Source organism: Amborella trichopoda, chromosome 3, assembly GCF_054954075.1.
Source record: "Amborella trichopoda isolate Santa Cruz 75 chromosome 3, AtrichopodaSantaCruz75HAP2 v2.0, whole genome shotgun sequence".
In the NCBI taxonomy this organism is placed as follows: Eukaryota; Viridiplantae; Streptophyta; class Magnoliopsida; order Amborellales; family Amborellaceae; genus Amborella; species Amborella trichopoda.
The window spans coordinates 60,554,547-60,574,705 of record NC_142338.1 but is presented as its reverse complement, the minus strand read 5'-3'; the positions used below and the strand labels follow the sequence as shown (position 1 = coordinate 60,574,705).

General features: G+C 34.6%; 2 protein-coding genes across 2 annotated transcripts; one reads left to right on the top strand and one right to left on the bottom strand.

The window, feature by feature from the left end:
* Nucleotides 1-2,971: 2,971 nt before the first annotated feature.
* On the bottom strand, nt 2,972-6,534 carry LOC105420917 (membrin-11-like). The gene is made up of 4 exons (XM_011626339.3): nt 6,190-6,534; nt 4,703-4,823; nt 3,906-4,055; nt 2,972-3,228 (listed from the first exon to the last, which is right to left on the bottom strand). The coding sequence occupies exons 1-4, from the start codon at nt 6,423-6,425 to the stop codon at nt 3,067-3,069; spliced, it is 669 nt and encodes a 222-aa protein (XP_011624641.1). The 5' UTR covers nt 6,426-6,534; the 3' UTR covers nt 2,972-3,066.
* Nucleotides 6,535-9,136: 2,602 nt separating this feature from the next.
* EGY1 (Peptidase M50 family protein) lies at nt 9,137-17,758 on the top strand. Its single transcript, XM_006826270.4, has 10 exons — nt 9,137-9,880; nt 10,775-11,239; nt 11,366-11,506; nt 12,571-12,672; nt 13,457-13,668; nt 14,052-14,102; nt 14,180-14,249; nt 14,743-14,811; nt 16,865-16,915; nt 17,395-17,758. The coding sequence occupies exons 1-10, from the start codon at nt 9,500-9,502 to the stop codon at nt 17,551-17,553; spliced, it is 1,701 nt and encodes a 566-aa protein (XP_006826333.2). The 5' UTR covers nt 9,137-9,499; the 3' UTR covers nt 17,554-17,758.
* The last annotated feature ends 2,401 nt before the right edge of the window (nt 17,759-20,159 follow it).

Sequence of the window (20,159 nt, the reverse complement as noted above, 5' to 3'; positions counted from 1 at the left end):
CATCACTTGGTGCTTTGGTGTGATTTAAGGTGAATTTGAGCCTAGGGCCTTCATTTAGGTGTCCACGCATGTGTATTGGCGATGGTCTTTGTACTTTGTGAGAATGCCTTGTGCCTTAAAACTTGCTTCATCTTTATCTATTTATTAGTTGGCCGCGTTAACTGTGAATTTGCGACACTTCCATTGGCATGTATATATTGAGTTCTCGGTTAAAATTGTTTGTGAAAGAAAACGTTTTGTCAATATTAAATTTAGAAAAGAAAACACCCCTTCTTACCGTTAACGTTTTAGACGTATCTTGAGATGGGAGAAAAGAAATCAGCTAGTTTGTTTGAAAAAATTGGCTCCTGCTAGGCTGCTCAAATTTTTAGCAATGGAGTGATTTAAGAGTGATCGATGTCCGGCGAGTCAATTTTCATGATCATGGTTATTTCCCTAAATGTCACTGAAATAGAAGTATGTCGAGAACAAAAAAGGAATAAGAACGAAAAAGAAAAAGAAAAAAAGTTCTCTGTAACTTATTTCACATGATTATAGCTGCTTAATTCTACAGTTTCTCATGATGCTCCATGAGGGTAAATAAGGCAGGTTAGTGTAGCCATTTCGATTTTTTGATATTGACTGCTGGTGGCATGTCCAATGTTCTCTCAATGGGCTTCGTAAGTTGTTGTGGGCTACTTATCTAATTTTCCATTCTCTCTCTCTCTCTCTCTCTCTCTAGTTTCATCTCCCTCTCTCTTTACAATAAGAAAACAAAGAATCTCAACATTCAAACATAAATTGTGACCCTAATTGTTTTGCAGAATTTTTACCTGCATTTTCTCCTACTTTTTTCTTTTTATGGGATTGAATCATTCTTGCGAAAAATATCTTAACAAATCATGACTTAATTATGTAAAAGGAAACTGAGATATTTTAGATAAGCATCAATTTTATACAAAATATAAAAAAGAGAAAATGATCAATTAGTCATCTCCCCTCTTCCTCTCCCTCTCCCACTCCCACTCCCTCTCCCTCTCTCTCTTTCTCTTTCTCTCTCTCTTACAAATTGTGTATTTTCTCTATCTCAAGTGTAAGTACTCCTTTAATTTTGGTTTTAAAAGAAGTACTCTCTTCCCTGAAAAATATGAATATTTCACAATGATTGTAATGTGTCTCACAATTTATCGAGAATTAAGATTTTTTATTTTTGTGACATGTGTCCAACCTTTAACGACTTAATAATGTAAATATAACTATTAAAATAATTGATCAATTAGCTAAAATTTTTGTTTTTCTAATGGAACGGCAGAATTTGAGAGCAAGGGAGAGAATACCCTTTTCTCTGAGGGGGAGAGAGATCATTCCCATTCGTAATAATAAAGCGAGAACACAACAAAGAGAACATACATGCAGGGAAGCACAAAAAAGGGAATAATGATACGACAAGCTCAACGCCTGTACGATATAGCATAGCAATTTAGCATGCTTAAATCTCATAATGAAATATTAATACCCTTTGTCCCCCGTCATAAAGCTTACATTATATAGACGTTAGTGTTGAATATATAAAATAACAACCTTAAGATTGGCGTTTCCATCCGCCAATAAAAGAAAAAGTGGGGGATTTTAAATCATATTTGAGTTCTTTAAGCTAAATTCCAGAAAGATAAATTTGAAAGGGGAAAGGATAAAGGACATCTTTTTGAAGTGCAGATACGTTCAATATGGAAACTGAAAAGGGCCTATTTAGACCTGATATAGCCAGAGGCTGATCTACGTGGCAATATTTCAATGGTATGAACTAGCGATTTAAAAATCGTTGATAAAGATCAGGAATTGTCATCAGGATCGACGGGCACCTTCTCCTTTCTTTGATGGAATAGGGCAATTTGGCCTATAAAAACTCAGGAACCTTCTTTTGTTTAGCAATTCTCAAAGAGAAATTGTGAAAGATAGACCTATGTAATATTTTTTTTTGTTATTTATTTCTTTGCTATTTCAATCCAGCAGGAATCAATGGGTGTGCAATCCACTCTACCAACTCGAATTTTAAATCATTGTTAGGCACCGTTTTATTATAAATTGTAAGTGGCAACCCTGACCTCTCATAATGATAGTTTGGGTACCTAATATTTTACTAAGAAGTAGGAATATTAGTGGCACAATAAATCCCAAATATTATATGATAATTTGCAATTGAAAAAAAAAAAAAGATGAGAAAAAATCCTATACACCCACTTGATTAAAAATAATAATCCCAAATAACCTCCAAATCTATAAAATGCCCACAGACCCCCTTCTAAACCCATTCTTTACTTTTTATTTTTAAATTATAACATTTACTATTGTTTCTAATATCCCCATCATATAAATGAAATTTGAAATGCCTCTTTTAACCTCGATGTGAGATTAGATTAGAGAGACATGAGGATTTAAGGGAGGTTGCAAAAAAGAGGGGGTGACGAGGTTCAAAGGTGAGGAAGACAGAAAGAAAGGGGGAGCCTTTCTATGGTTTTATGAAGCAGTCATTAAAATAAAAATAAAAATAAATATTAAAATTTGGATAATGAAAAAAGTATAGGAGTTATACATCATTTTCTTTTAATTTGGAGGGCGAATATACGCTTTCCATGAAACACAAGGGTTATTTGGGATTATGATTTTAGGAAGTAAGGCTAACATCTTTTCCCCTTGATAAGAGGAGCATTTGGGATTATGATTTTAGGAAGTAAGGCTACCATCTTTTCCTCTTAATAAGAGGAGCAGCGTTTCCGTGTTCTTTATTGTGGGACCTTGCCAAATGAGGATATTTCATATGCAAAGTTCCAAACAAGGGTCATCTACCGTAGATAGAGTATATATGTTTTTAATACGTTAAAGCACCAAATTGATTATCTGGGAAAGAAGTCCATACTCTATGCCGAATAATCAATTAACAGTAGCCTAACATAAATGTGTGAGTGTGTGAGAGAGTGCGCGCAATTTCCCCTTTTTCCCTGTGCAGCAAGTGTAACATATAATTTTGAACTGTGAAGATACAATTGAAAGGACGAATACATGACTTGGGCCAAAGCAAATGCATGGTCAATGTGTCCATCGCCAAAAAGCAACAACGACAACGATTGTAAAGATCATACCCGCATATGCAATCCATTTATCAACACGGTGCCGCCTCTCAATAAGCTTCAACACTGAATTTGAAAGTCCCACAGTGTTCAGCACGTCCAATGCCTTTCGATGAGCTCGCTGTACCCACAAAATGGCATAAACTAGATAGTTACAGGAGATAACACAAGTGATAACCAACAATTGAAGGGCCTCAAAAAAAAAAAGGGCTAATCTTTTTAAAAACAGCAGTTACAAAGAATAAACACAAGTAGTTGTTTTGTTCTTGGTTTGTCTAACAAATATTTGTGTACCATGCACTGCGCTTAGAATGACATTTGGCTGAAGGTCCTATTATCACCAGAATACCTATACTCGAATGGCAGATCTTTTCAAAACAACCATGATTACAAAGCTTGATCATGTGAGGTGGTTTTGCTCTGTATTTCTTGCAAAAATTTCTTTGTAGAATGCAAAATAAATTTCACCTAATTCAGTTCAGCTGAAATGCCCAATTATCTCCTGATCATAGCAAACTTAGCTGAATTCCATCTATATTGTTGCAGGCTCTAATATCATCTGAGGTATGCAGATCTTTGCCATATTCTAAGACCATAACAGCAAGCTTACTACAGATTATGTATGCCAATACAAGTAAAACCTCATTTTAAACAAAATAAAAAGAGAAACCCAGGAGCCATGGACTAATGCATATACTAATTTCAAACAGATAAGCACAAACATGGGGATTGGTAGATTTATGTATTAAATGAACGTTTGACACATTTAATCGTTAAAAATAAATAATAGGTAATTACCTTCAACCGATCTCTTTGTTCAGCATACTTGGAAAGGATTGCAACCCCACTGGCATAGGCATCCTCGAGCATCATTGATGAGTTGTGTGCAGATTGCATTGCCTGTGCTTCCTCATCAAAGATTTGTAGTACATGAGCATTGTCTCCATTCTGCAACAAATGGAAGGAATCCAAATTTTGAGAGACACAGACTCCTGTTGATTTTCTCTTTTTGTTTATGAAAGAACTGAAGATGATGGGTTTAACTTCTTATCCCAAGATGTAGGTTTATTAGATCCAGGTAATGATGATAATTTATTTGAGTGACAATACAAAGATGATCATTGTTAATGGACTCATCGAGGCCAATTTATTGGCAAGCAATCCATATATCTGAGAAATGCATAGAAGTAACTGCAAATCATTACAGTTTAATTGTTTCTTCGTCATACATAAAGTATAATGGAAAGTGCTACATATTATACAGAATAAGAGTCCAATATACAAAACCCTGTGTTCTGTTCTCTAGCCTGAACACCATACTTTCTCCTTAACAAAAAATAGAGAAAAAGAAAGGCATTGGGCAATAAATCCTACCGGAGTTTAACATGAAGACTGACATACATGCCAAGTGTCTGAAATCCAAAGCTTTGTTTCTACTTTTAAGATATACCATGTTTCTGATGCCAAATAAAGAACAAGAGAGGCATTGAACAGTAAAGTTTAAAAACTAAGACCAACAATTAGAAATCCATTTACTCTTTCCAGTTTTAAAATAATTTTACCATATATAATCACCAAGATAGAGATTGACGTACGGCTCTTTTCAAAAGTTCTGCCCTCTCTTTTGCCTCCATCATTCGTCTGTGATTCCGCTGCATATATTTATCCAAGCCATCCTTCAAAGAGTCAACCTCCTCAGCCACTTGTTCAACTTTTCTGTAATATAAAAAATGCATTATGCATATAGAATAAGAAACCTCATAATGTCATGTTTAATTGTGCCAGAAATGAAATGAAAGTTTACTTAAAAGATTCAAAGATATGCCCTGCTGAGAATGTGTGCAATATAAAACAAATGAGTATAAGTCTTCGAAAAAAAAGATATGAATAATAATCTGGTATGTACTTTAACCCCATAATTATTGACAAACAAATGCCCTCATGTAATGGAGTAATTCAAAGTGGCATTAAATCATGACCAAAAAAAGAAAAAAGAAAAAAGAAAGGAAGGAACCCACTCACTAATCCAACAAGGCAAAGTTCCTTGAGAATCAAAATCTTGCTATAAACACCACTCCTCAAAATAGATTAGAATCCTTTCCCATTTGTCCCAATGGATGCATTCTTAGTTGCCCAAAATCACGTAAATGTACAAATTTTAAAAAAGCAATATGCCGCAAAAAATTGCCTCAGTTCACAAAATGAAACCAATTCACATGGATTCCCATAATGCTGACAAAAACCTCTGTCGAAGTATTCACATGAATTCATCGAATTGAAAAACCAGTTGAATCCAAATAAGTGCTTCAATTCAAATGCAATAAGTGAATTTGGAATCAAGAAGAAAGTAAAAGGAGCTAGTCAAGAAAAAAAAAATCTGTAAATTCAGAAATTGATAACGATCCCCATAATCCTAGAACAACAGATTTCATCAACTAATTTGAAAAAGTAGCATGACTTGCATCATCTTTGTGAAGTGAAAATGCATAACATAGAAATTAAGCTCTCAAATAGTAATACGACAGTCAAACATACAGAATGACGTTAATAAATAAAGAAAATAGCCCAGAGAAGATTGTAAAAAATTCACAGTACATACATTCTAGTTCTTTACTAATTCGGGATAATCACATAAACACTCTTACAACTGTGGCTATAAATCACCTCAAAAAAGTTATCAAATTATGCACAAAAAAATGGGCAAGAAAGAGTGAATCAAAGAAAATAAATCAAAGACAAGTGCTACAAATTCACAACAAACTGAAATGAGAACCTGATCTGTCACCCAATTAAGCATAATAAAGAACTAATTTCACCACATTGGAAAACGAAAGATAATTAACACTGGTTTCCAATCTAAATACCAGTGCAGATCAATTAAATTCAAAAATTTAAAGGAACTCAGAATAAAGAACTCGGCAAAGCTTCGAAAAGTCAGTAAGAAAACACGATTTCTTACATATTTCCCATGAAATTCCATAATTCGCAAATTTGGATAATAGAGATTAATCATGTCATAATTCAAAGATATATCAGGAAGATTTTGAAGAGGAGGGCCTACAAAATTCCTCTGAAACCTAACCTTTTCCATAGATCTCTCTGACCTTTTGCTGCAACAGATCGCCATAGCCGATCCATCTCTGCACAAAGACCCTGAATCTGAGTGATATCTCGCTTCAAAAAATATGATAATTCAGAGGAATCAAGGCTGGTCGATGTGGATTCAAGGCGTTCAAGCTTTTCAATTCCAACTCTGGTTCTCAAGAGCAATCGCCTTGAGCTCTGATACAGATCAGAGAGAGTAGTCCGGCCCTCCATTTCCAGACCGAAAATAATTATTCCACGGAATTATTGAAGTTTGAAGCCCTTGAAAAAATGAGAACCCTAGAATTTCTCGAAGCTTAGTGAAAGAACCGTGAAACCTGCCGGGAAAAGAAAAGGATGGCGCAAACCTCATTTAATGGTTTGAATTGCACTGTCCGTCGATCCTGTAGATTGGACGGTGATGGCCATCTCCGCCACGTTATTGTATAAGGAGGTCACGGTTGCCATTGTCCGTCGTATGGATCCGGTTTCTATGCGGTCGAGCCCGCATATGTCGAAGTGCAGGCTTCTTGATAAATTTATGTTTTAGATGAATTTTAAGACTCAATTTTTAAGAACATGTACTCTCTAACATGAACATCATAAATATGAAAAAATAAATAAATTTTAAAACTAGAAATAACAATTCTAATAAAAAAACATTTAAACCGGTAGTTTATATTGTTTTTAGATGGCACACTTACTTGCATCCATCTTTAATATGTATGCTTACACCTTATGAATTGCATGTGTAAAAATGCGGTCTAGCCAGCATGAAATAATTTTCCTATTATAATTGGATAGTTAGTGACAGTATCCTCAACTTCCCTCAAAGTTAAAAAAAAACAAAAACATCTCTAACTTTGTGACCTTCAAATCCATATAATTTTTCATCTAATGGTTAAGAGATGATTGCGACGTCTTTGTAACAAAAAGATAAATCACCTTGTTTTACTTACTTTGGAGTTCAAAGGGTTCTTTATGAATTGTATGCTTTAGGAGTATTTACTTTTTGTATAGAAATGTCACAATCGCCTATAGTTGTATTTACTTTATGTATAGAAAGGTGACAATTGCCTATAATCGTAAGATATAAAACAAGATAGCTTGGATGTGTCATAAAATTAAAAAAAAAAAAATTTATACTTTGAGTTTGGTCAATTAAATAATGGTTAAGATTGATTGTAACTTCCATATAACACATATAAATAGTCTCATTGTATCCTCTTCTTTTTTTTTTATTGGTGTGAGTTTAAAGTTGTTGAGGCGTAAACCTCATATAATCAAGACAAATTTATAGAAATATCTCATATTTATAAAAATCTTAAAATGGTGCAAATTTATAAACACTTAAAAACATTAAATATAAACAATCTATATAATTTGTTATATAAGGTGTTTATTTGTAGGACTTAAAAATCATTTTTTCTTTGCATCCACAAATCTTGACGTCGAGGTGATCAATTTGAAGGTTTTCTAACTTGAAACACTCTTTTATACTTAGGTTATTAAGGCGCTAACGTGCACCTAAAAAATCCTCTATGTGAGAGTGTTTCGACATTGGAAAACCCTCTAATTGTTTACCTCGACGTTGAGATATATGAATATAACAAAAACATTGCAAAGTTTTAAAAATAATATATGCTCTATCTATATCACTTTTAAAATTTCAAAATTTATAACTTCGGATGAAACATAAATTTTCAAGCCACCACAAAGCTTGAAACCTTGGAACTAAAATTCAGAGATGCGCCTTAATCTGCAGCGCAAGGAAGACGCCTGGTATAAACCTCAACCGGTTTTTAAAGGGTGTGTTTTGTAAAAGCATCCTTAAACAATCCAAGTAAGACACACTTCTATAACGTGCCGAAATATGTGATTTTGATGTTGAAAATTACAATATTGATATGAAAATCTATTTTTATATAATTATAAAATTTTAAAATAAAAAAATAGTACAAGATCTAGGAACACTTGAATAGTGTGGTTCGCATAAGGTTGAGGCTCTAATCTATCAAAGTAAGACACACCTTCAAATAAAGACAAAATATGTTGTTTTAGTACTAGAAATATTCGTGATGGCTTGGAAATTTATTTTTTATCTCTAATTATAAATTTTAAAGAATAAAAAATAATATAAATTGAATTAATCTATAAACTTTGGTAAATCATGAAATTGACACTTTGGATAATATATTACAAGATGCAGTATTTTGAATACTTGAAATCTAATTTTGCTCATGTTTATACATCTTGAGTTCGAGATGATCGAATGGAGGGTTCCACAAAATCAAAACAACCTCTTATAGTGAATTTTTGACGTACACCTTAATTTGATTGTTTAGAGCTTCACTCTTATATAAACTTTTTCTGTACTTGAAAATCTTAAAAGCTGATGGTCAAGATAATATGCCACAAAATATACTATGTTCAATACTTAAAATTATATTTTATCCGTATCCATGCATTTCAAATTTTTGGCATGCACTTTAATTTGATGGTTTAGAGCCTCACCGTTATATAAACATATTTTTTTTTTGACCAATATTCAAATTATATAAAGTTTTTTTATACTTGAAAATCTCGAAAGTAAACGGTCAAGATAATATGCTACAAAATATACTATTTCCATAGACTTAAAATTTTTTTTATCCATATCCACCCGCATAGAGATGATTAATTTGAAGGGTTTTTGGCATCAAAACTCAATGGACTTTAAATGGGGTGCCCACATTTCAAGGTTGATACTTGATACCTTGTATAAACTATTTTGTTTTGGTTTCACGTCGCATGTGTTGTCACGTGCACCGGGCGCATCTGTTGTCACGTGCATGTGTTGTCACGTGTGATAGAATATGGAACCGAATGAAAATTTCCAAAATATTATCCAACGAAGCAGAGGTCTTCTGCTTTTTTAAGCTTTTATATCCATCTTTCTTCCTCCTATGTTCCATTGAAGAGCTCTATCCATTTTGTAAGCACGTAGAAGCCATTGTTGTTTTTCAAAAAATTAAACATCACAGTCCAAATCCTAATTCAGGAAATTTGTGTGACTTCGAAATTTTCTGCCCTGTGTTTGGGGATAATCTCGTCTCTGTGAACAAGCTCACACAGGCGCCTGAAACAATCTAGGGTTTTCAGTTCGTTGGGTCTCCTTAAGTTTCCTGATAAATTAAAGTTTCTTTAACACTCCATGGTATCTCTCAAATTCGACCTCGATGAATTCTTCTTAAACAACCTAGGAGGTGAGTCCATGGGAGCTACATTGAATTCTATGCCGGTTGTGACCTCTGCGAAATTATAGGGTTATGCATGAGAATTTATTGTGTCTTCAATCCATGGGAGCTCTTTCAAGTTCCACTGTGACCAATCCAGCGTTGGGTATTAACTTCAAATGCAGCTTATTGCCTGTGAAAAAGACTGCAATCAAAAGATTTGGGTTCAAGGAAATTAGGGGAAATGCATTGAGTCGTTGTTGTTTGAGAGTGGAGATTGGTTGGTTTGGGAGAGCAAAGTCTGGTAATGGAGCTTACAGGCGCGCAGGTGATCGAATTAGGTGTTTTAGTGGTGATGGAAATGAAGGGGAAGATATCTCGAAGGCTTCTGGCTCGACTGCCACGGAAGAACCAGAAGAGAGGAGCAGTAGTTCTATGAAGTCAGATGAGCCACCTGCTTCAGTATCTTCAACGGTATTTTACCTTACTACTTTCTGTGTTTATTTTGCCACCTCTTCAAGCTCCAGTCCAGTCAGTAGGTTCTTGATCTTATAGAGTACAATTTTTATTTTTCAAATTAGAAAAACGAGTATAATACATTATTTGTGAAAGGTATCCCTTTTTTTTTGGTCATCTTTTTTTGCTTTTTTTTTGCGTTCCCTAATTGAATTTAAGCATGCAAGGTTATGTCTGGTTGAATTCTATCTATTGATTAGAGAATATATATCAGTTTTATCATGCTCCCTCTGTTGCTTTAGTGGATCAGTGACTGGAATTAATAATATTTCACGGACATATCTTTTTTTTTGTTAGAATGTGGAGCCGAGTTTTGAAAGTGGAGCATTACTTGTTGACATGGTTACCGTCGAAATATTAAACAAAAGGTCTTGACCTGCTTTTGTCCTGGTTGTGAAGTCATATTTGGTAGCATTATTCCCTCCCAAGTTGGTATTGCGTTGTAGTTTTTGCACATTTGTGTTTGGTTGATTTTATGCAAAGCATGTATATCTGACACTTGTGTATTTCTAAGTTTGCTGTTTGCCCAGAGGGGTTGAGATATTTCTGTTTATGAAGATCTACCTTTTTATTTATGCTCTCTGATTTTGCTATTGAACAATCATTTATCAACGAATAAGGTCATTAAAAAGTCATAATATCTATGGCCTTTACATGGCTTTTGTTTCGTCATGTCTTGCCCATCTAATAACATCCAATGATTTGGGTTTATGGATATTTTTCTAGGTTCGACAGCTGTTTAGTTTAGGCATGTGAATGGCAGTGTCTGAAAAAATATGAGCAAGGTTTTCTAGGCTCAATCTTGAGGTTATGTGATTCTTGGATGAAAACTTATTTGGTCGATCTTTTCAGCCTTCAGGTTTTTCTCCAGAACCACCACCTTATACAAACTTTCAGGTTGATTCTTTCAAACTAATGGAACTCCTTGGACCTGAGAAGGTCGACCCATCTGATGTAAAGCTGATCAAGGAAAAGCTATTTGGGTACACTACGTTTTGGGTTACAGGAGAAGAACCATTTGGTGATCTCGGAGAAGGTGTTCTTTTCCTTGGAAACTTGCGAGGCAAAAGGGAAGAAGTTTTTGCAAAACTTCAATGGCAGCTTAGTGAAGTTATTGGTAACAAGTACAATCTATTTATGGTGGAAGAGCCCAATTCAGAAGGACCTGATCCACGTGGAGGGCCTCGAGTTAGTTTTGGTTTGTTACGAAAAGAGGTTTCAGAACCAGGACCAACAACACTGTGGCAATATGTGATTGCTCTACTCTTATTTCTTCTGACAATAGGCTCCTGCCTCGAGCTAGGAATCGCATCTCAGGTATATCTATATGCTTGACTCTCTCCATAGATCTCTTCAACTATTTTAGCTCGTGGTTAGACTTAATTTGTGATTTGCTTGTTCTTCTTGTTCATAAGTTGTGAGTATTTGCTTTTCAACCTACAGTTAAATAGGCTTCCACCGGAGATGGTGCGGTACTTCACAGATCCGGAGGCAACGGAACTGCCTGATATGCAATTGCTAGTCCCCTATGTGGAATCTGCTCTGCCTTTGGCATATGGTGTGTTGGGGGTTCAGCTATTTCATGTAATTCCACCTTACTTCTTTTGCGGTTTTAAAAGCATCATTTGTCGAATGACTGCTGACTTTATGATTAATTTACATTTTAGTTATTTGGCTATTGTCTCTGATGTTCTTTTTCCCTGGAGGTTCTTGAAGAAATTTATTTTCTGAATGGAAAATTGTGTGGTGAAAAGTTGTATTGATATCCATGGTCATAGCAGCCCATTTGACTTTTCCCTATTTTACACGTCCTTTGTGAGTATTGGTAACCTTGTCTGTGGCTTATAGCATTGCAAGTGACGTAGATCTATTGACGTATTGAAAATGTAAAATACTGTAATTTCGAATGATTTGCATTGCTGGAAAATATTTAGAATGAAATATCTTGAAGAATGAAGATGCTGTTAAGACAATCACAGGACATATCTCTTTGTTATGTATAGGAAGGTGGACATTCGTGATGTACCTATAACAAATAATAACACGACAACAACGAGGCACAAGATCAACATACACATTGTTCAAATAATAATACATGACACCAATATACATTTTCTCTTAAAAAACATTAATATACTAGATTTAAACAATCTCTGACATTCCACCAATCTGAGAGGTACTCTATAAAGCTTGTTGCAGACAGTTGTGCCTTTCCCATGAATGAGTGCCTTAGTCAGAATGTCAGCCTTTTGATTTTTTGGTGCAAAAACACATTGTCTTTGTTTCTGGAGCTATGATATTGTTTCAAGTAGGGTGATTCCCTATTCTCAATATGCTCAGTGACTGCGTTGAGCATTGCATTGGCAACAAGGTGCTTTTCATGTGTTTGTAATATTACATCCATTCAGCACAATGCAGATGATATGGATTTTAAAGAAAACCTAACCTGTTTCTTTCACTTGAAGGTGTATTTCTACAATCATTGAAGGTCTTGTCCATAACACGTTTATTTGGAATAACCACGGTAGCTATGATGTAATAACATACGTTATTCCATCCATATTACTTTGTATAGAGAAATGTGTCTCTAAAACCTTCTGTTTCTGTTAACATATGGTGCATACTTATTGAATAGTTTTCCACTTCAGGAGGTTGGACATTACCTGGCTGCATTTCCGAAGAAAGTGAAGTTGAGCATCCCGTATTTTATTCCAAATATCACACTTGGCAGCTTTGGTGCAATCACACAGGTAATGGCTATTATACTTGAAATCTTCTGAAATAAAAATAACAGAAACTGGTCTTGGAGTTGATGACTTTTTTGTACTAAAGCTTACAGTAGATTACTTATAATTATATTAACAAAAACAGTATTTGGAACTTTCCTTTCGTGGAATAAGTTCACTTACAGTAAGTGCTGATAAAATATTTGAGTATATCCTCCCCTTACTGATACCTGTTAACATATTTTTTGTCACCATGGCTTACAGTAGTTGAGGTGTTCTTAATTCCGTCCATCCTTTATTTTAAGATTCCAATATTTCTCTGTAAGGAATAGTGATTTCTACCTTCTCATTGATTATGGAAAGTTCGTCTAAACGTATTGCATATTGATTATCGTCCACCTTCTCGCCATTTTGATTGGAAAACTTAGTCTTAGTTACTTTACCATGAGGCTCTGTCTTGGTCTATTTCAACTCCAACAATTAGTTATACCATATTATTATAAGGCATTATATACCATGAGATCATTTATTTTTGGTACGAGGTGGTGACAATCACTATTAGCCATTGGATGTGAATCCTAAAGATGAAAGTGTGTCACAACATTTGAGAAATTTTATTTTGGACTTTGTGTCCAAACAATGATACATCCTCAACCACCTGATTTCAAATCTAATAGTTATGACGATTGTGACCTCTTTTTATCAAAAGTAGATGGTCTCATTGTATAAAAAGAAAAAGTAGGAAAAGATAAAATCTACCATCCTTGGCTTTCTGTCCTTATCCATTTAAACCTGTTCAATTTTGCAGTTCAAATCAATTCTTCCGGATCGAATGACAAAAGTTGATGTCTCTATGGCGGGACCATTAGCTGGGGCTGCACTTTCCTTTGCAATGTTTGGTGCTGGTCTTTTCCTTTCATCAAATCCAGTCTCTGCAGGAGATTTAGTTGAGGTGCCAAGCACTCTATTTCAGGGCTCCTTGCTTCTTGGTCTCATCAGCAGAGCTACTTTGGGCTTTTCGTATGTTTCTATGTATCATCCCCTCATGCAGCCAGTAGTTACATATCTTATTTACTATTTATATCAATTGTCACTCTTTTAATTAAGGCTTGGCCTTTCAGTTTCCAAATCATAAGTCGATTTTGTTGGAACCTTATGGTATTTTGTTTATACTAATTTGTTGTAGTAATGCTTGTATCCCTTGTTACTTACAAACTCTCAAAGGCTTTTCGTTTTGAAAACCATAAGTCCATTTTATGAAAGATCGTACCATTTGATATTTCATTTCATATCCTTTTTTCAAATTATTGTTAGCTACGATTGTTACTTCCAGAAAAGGAGAAAAACTTTATCCAGGATACATCTTACTTTCTAACTGATCCTCCACTATAATCAACATGCAGAGCCATGCATGCAGCAACAGTGTCGATCCACCCTCTTGTGATTGCAGGCTGGTAAGTTTTATTCCATTTCTTTGCTAAGTTCTAATTAAATGTTATGCAAATATCTCATTGGATTACCTCTTTTCCAGGTGTGGCTTAACTACAACAGCTTTTAATATGCTTCCAGTTGGGTGCCTTGATGGTGGAAGAGCTGTCCAGGTGCATGGGGTTTTCAGCTATGCTTCAGTAGTTAGTTTTTTAGTCATTTTTACAATCGACGGCATCTGGAAGTTTCAAATATGTGAAATTCAAATCTCTTTTTCTGATAGTTATTACGAAAAAATATAAATCTCTCTTTTTGACAACAATGAAGCAATGTTTTAGCACAATGACAACAACGAAAAAATACAGTTGTTTTAGCACAATGTTTTTGGCGTATTTGTCAGGGTATTTTATTGAGGTTCATTCTTCTTAGTAGTTTCTACCAACATTCCTTTGGGAGAAACATCCACCATTAGAAGTCAATCAAATGTTATGTATCGACTTGATTCCTTGTGCACATTACTGTTTATGGCTGGACATATCGAATTTTCTGCATAGATGGAGGTGTAAATATCAGCCTATCCATTTTTAAGTTCTTGGATCTAGAGATGCTTTCAGCTATTCATTTGTTTGATCTGAGATTGATTCTCAAGAAATTTGGTTCTGACAGGGAGCCTTTGGGAAGAATGCATTGCTTGGATTTGGATTGACGACGTATGCCTTTCTTGGCTTAGGAGTGGTATGCCTCATCCCCCTTTCAGAACTTAAATTCATTTATCATTTGCTTGATTACGAGCACCATGTAGATATTCATCATTATTCGAGGAAATTTATCAAAGTAATTTGCTATATGACATTTCATCCATTCCATTTGTTCTACTCTTGAAAAGCCCATCAAGGTACACATGAAGTGTACATAAATAAGGGTCAAAATTGATGGTGGGAAAATTTCCGATTTTGCCCCTCCATCAAAACCAAAGTGGTGAACCATTAGTTTCTTCGTCAAAAATACCAGTATCTCATAGGTGAGTAGGTTACTAAGTGAAGAGTCAAGAGAGAGAGAGAGAGAAAGTGACTTAATGAGATATTGATATTCTAAAATACCAAATACCCAAGATAACTTATATGATTAGATTTTGATGTTTCAAAACACCTATATCTCGCACAAACTTGACACCCATGAGATACTGGTATTGAAAATATTAGTGTCTCACAAAGTTAGTGAGTTACTGGTATTCGAAAATACCAATATCTCACATTGGTGATATTTCTAAAAATTGGTTTTGTTTTGTTGGAGGTGCCTAGGGTGGCCCGACTGGGTCTAGGTCTATACCTAGATAATGGACTCAAAGAATCGGGTCTGGGTCTACTTGACCTAGGCCCCTCCTGGGTCTGGGTCTTGGTGGGGGGTCAACCGCACTTGGTTTTTATATGGATAAAATACATAGAACTTTGTAGTAACTATGTATTATAAAATATATAATATGTTATATATATATATATATATATATATATATATATATATATATATATATATATATATATATATTATTTATATACCTAGACCTGACATGATTGACTTGGTGGGCAGTGTCTGGGTCCAATTGACTTGGACCCTAAGATGATCGAGGTCCAACGTAAACCTAGTCTAGGGGTGTCAATCAGGATCGTTGGGTCGACCCGATCTGGTTCCAGGTCCGGGATCTGTATGTATGCATTTGGAATATATGTTTTTCCAAGTTTCGACCTGGTGGGTCAAGTCCAAAACCTTGGACCCGAGTTGGGTCCTGGTCCAGGTTGAGGTTGACTTGGAACCTACCCTATCCATTGCCACCCCTAACCTAGTCGGGTCAGGTCCAGGTCCAGGTCAACCCAGACTGGACCCAACCCTAACACATCTATATACAAACACACATATATTTATACATACATGCATGCATATATATATTTATATATTTATAGGAAAATTGTTTCATGAGGGCCGGACCGCATTTCTACAATATGCGGTCCAGAGGTATACAACATCCATCTTAAAGATGGATGCAAATAGGTGGTCCATCTAAAAACAAGTATGACAAACGGTCCAAGTGTTTTTTTAATGTCATTATTTATAGTTTTCAAAAAAAAAAAGTTCTTTTCATATTCATAATCTACATCTTAATGATTATATATTCTCTAAAAATTAGGATCAAATTATATGTAAAAAATATGTTTATTGCCAAGCCCGCATTTCTACAATATGCAGGCCGGCCGCATAGAAACCGTCTCCATTTCTATATATATATATATATATAGAAAAATATATGACACATGATATATATAATACTTTTTGAGATATATAATATTTTAATAAATTTGCATATATATGTATGATATGTGTACTTGTGTGTATTTGAAATATGTTTTTTTGAATATTTTTTCTAAATTTTGTTGTTAGGTTCTAAACCCTGACCTGAACTCGGTTGGGTCAAAATCCAAGTTTTGGACCCGCTGGGCCAGGACCTGGGCCCGACCCATTAGCAGCCCAAAAGGCACTAAATTGTAAATTACCCCTCAAATGACGTATTATGCCATGGACTAGGTTGAGATTCCGAAATTATGAAAAGGACAACAGGTGAAGTGTTGAATAACCTTCTTCTCCAAAAAAAAAAAAAAAAAAGAAGCAGGTGAAGTGTCGAATAGTGAATTACTTGGGCATGGTTTGATAGGTGTCCCTTAATATTATTATAACTTCTTTATACCAAAAAGGAACATTGGTGTGAATCACATTACTCTTTCTATTTTTTTCCCAGCTTGGGGGACCATTATCATTGCCTTGGGGACTATACATTCTCATTTGCCAGGTGAGGTTTTATATGAATATCCACTCTCTCTCTCTCTCTCATTCATGACTGTTAAAAATAAGTCTTCCTGGTGGATGCTTTAGCTACTGTTTCAACCCCCTTTTTACCTCTTTAAACTAATCTATCCTCATTTTATAAGTTCACTCCGGATGCTGAGAAGACCATGTTTAAACACTTTGTGCATGTGTACGTTTTAGTGATGGGGTTGTAAAATAAAAAAAACACACACATCGTATCAAAGGGTTTTGAGGGGAGCCGGATCGCCAATCCACCGAATCTGCTATGGGTTGGTGATTCCCAATCCAGGTTGATGATTCCCAATTTGGCTGATGATTCCTAGTCCCTATAATGCATGCATGCGTTTTATTTTTTAGTATTTTTTTCAATTGATTTTTCACAAGTTTGCTCAATCCGGATCACCAGTCCCGTTTGATACAATGGGTGGGAATCCAAGTAAACAACAAGTCATTCTTGTGCAGAGGACACCCGAGAAACCATGCTTAAACGATGTGTCCGAAGTTGGAACATGGAGGAGAACGGCTTTAGCTGTGTTAATATTCCTCATCGTACTCATTCTCCTTCCTTTATGGGATGAGTTAGCAGAAGAGCTGGGGGTTGGACTTGTAACATCGTTTTGATATGTAATTTATCATGTGATTGGTCTTACTTGTTCCGCTCATATCTTTTTTGGGAAAAATGTTTTTGGGGAGGCATTTTTTGTTGTGACCTTGAGGTTGGTAATTATAGTATCTTACTGAGAAAAGGAAAAATATTATTAAAAAATGTCAAATCACCTCAAAAATCAATGAGGAGCAATTTATCAAATAAGTGGTTTAGTATCAACAGAGTGGTGACTTTGATAGGATCATTATGAACTATTTCATCCAAACAGATTTCCTTGTTTTGGATTTGGCCCCATACATGCAAGGATATTTTGTTAATTTGGGATAGATTTTGTTGCTCGAGTCGATTGACATAAATATCTTACTTTGTTAAGGTTCGATGGTCAGAGCACTTGTTTTGTTAAAGTAAAAATGTAAATAGTGCGTTGAAGGTCTACTATTTTTAGGACTTTGAAACCTATTTTATATTCATACATCATACAGGTCAAGATGATCGATTAGAGGAATTTTTGTGTTGAACCAGTAGGTTTTTTAAGTTCGCCTTACTTGTATAGGATAAGGGTCGGTGCCTTCTATGAGCGTTTTGCTTTTTTATGATTCTGTTTTTGTTTTTTTGGAAAGATTAACTAAGCTTTGGTTACTCTAGCAGTATCTTTCTTAGTTTGGTGGAAAATTGAATGAAGTCGGCAAAATGGACAAATAATACGGGAAAACTAGTAAGAAACTCTTAGAAGGGTGTGTCAAATTACTCTCTACGGTGTTATCGAGACTAGATCCACTTTGAGGATAACTATCTAGCTGGTTTGGTTCAAATAAAAAATCTGATTGGGTTGAAAACTGGATAAAATCAATGTTTGACTCGTTTAGTTAGTTGAACTAGTCAACCAGGAACAAAACAACATCAGGATTTTTTTCTATTTTGATATCAAACTAAAAGTCCCTTATCTATCTGTTAAATCAAAGTAATTGCGCTAGACCATGCGTTAGCCAATTTGATCGTAACATAATTATAAGGGATTGTGGACTATGAGATCATTTGTTTTTGTTGTCAGGAGGTTGCAATTGCTAAAAGCCACTAGATGTCAAATTGGATGGTTTGGGGTCTGTCAGAAAGTTCTATAAATTTTTTCTTTTGAACTTTGACTCTTGTCAATAATATTTCACAACCATCCGATTTGAAGTCGCTTTGTATTAAAACTAGGAATTGTGTATTATATTACCTTTTACCATTGTTATAGAGATATTACAATCATTCATAAACATTAGATGTCAAATTGTCCGATTTGAAATCTAACAGAACAAAAATAATTGTGATCTCCTTGTATTAAAACTACGTATTGTGTATTATATTACTCTTTACCATTATTATAAAGATATTACAATCATTCATAAACATTAGATGTCAAATTGGATGGCTTGGGGTGTATCACGAAGTACAATAAATTTTTGTTTAAACTTTGAGTTTATTTAATCACATACTTACAACCGCACCATTTAAAATCTTTCGAACAAAAATGATTATGACCTTCTTGTACTAAAAATAATCGTTTCATTCCACATTGTACCTTGTAAATGGTCCGTTTGTATACTTTCCTTATTAGAATGTAAAATTACGTATGAACGTTTAAAATGAGATCCGCACCTCTTTGCGTTGAAGCAATAATCAAGTATACCACCATGGTAATTACCCAAATAAAAGAAAAAAGTATACCACTATAATAAAAAGTTAGCAAAAGTGTTCAACTAATTCATCAAAAACAAAAAGATTAAAAGCATCAATCCAATCATTCCACTGCTGTAAAACTTAGCAAAAGGATTGAACTAATTCATCAAAAACAAAAAGTCTCATAAAACATTGTTCAGGGAACACTTACATACCCAATAAATACTACTTGGAATTATGGCTAACGAATAACACTTTTGTCATTCTAATACATGCATTCGCCAATAAAATTAGCTGAGCTGAAAAAGGGTTAAGGTCGTGATGGTAGCACACCTTATACCTCAGTTGCACGTTGGCGCTTCTGTTCCAGTTTCAAAAAGTACTAATTAAAAAAAAAGAAAAACGGGTGATAGCCGGTCATCCCCACCAAATTATCCAAAAAAAAAAAAAAACTGAGATATAGCAACCGGATAAGCCTAAAATTGATAAATGTACGATCCAAGAAACCCATGAAAAATTCCAATATTTAAAAGGAAAAAGTTTATATAAGGATGCTACCTTATACTGTAGAACTATGGATGCCCCTCAAAAATCCATAAAATTTAGTTTTAATGTTAAAAAACCCTTTGATTGATTATCTCGACATTGATATGTATGACTGAAAACTAAAAAAAGTTTAAGTCTCAGAAATAGTGCATTTTACAATATATTATCTATACTATCCATTTTCAAGATTTTCATATATGTATAGATCTACTTGATTTTAACCATTTTTTCAATTTAAAATTTTATAATGAGATATAAAAATAGATTTTGAGATAATCCTAATAATATTTTACATCAAAATTATATACCATGATAAAATTTGAAGGTGCACCTTACCTCTAGACCTACGGATGCACCCGTATGCCAACTGCACCCTATACAAAATATGGGAAGGTACAACGTCCACATGATG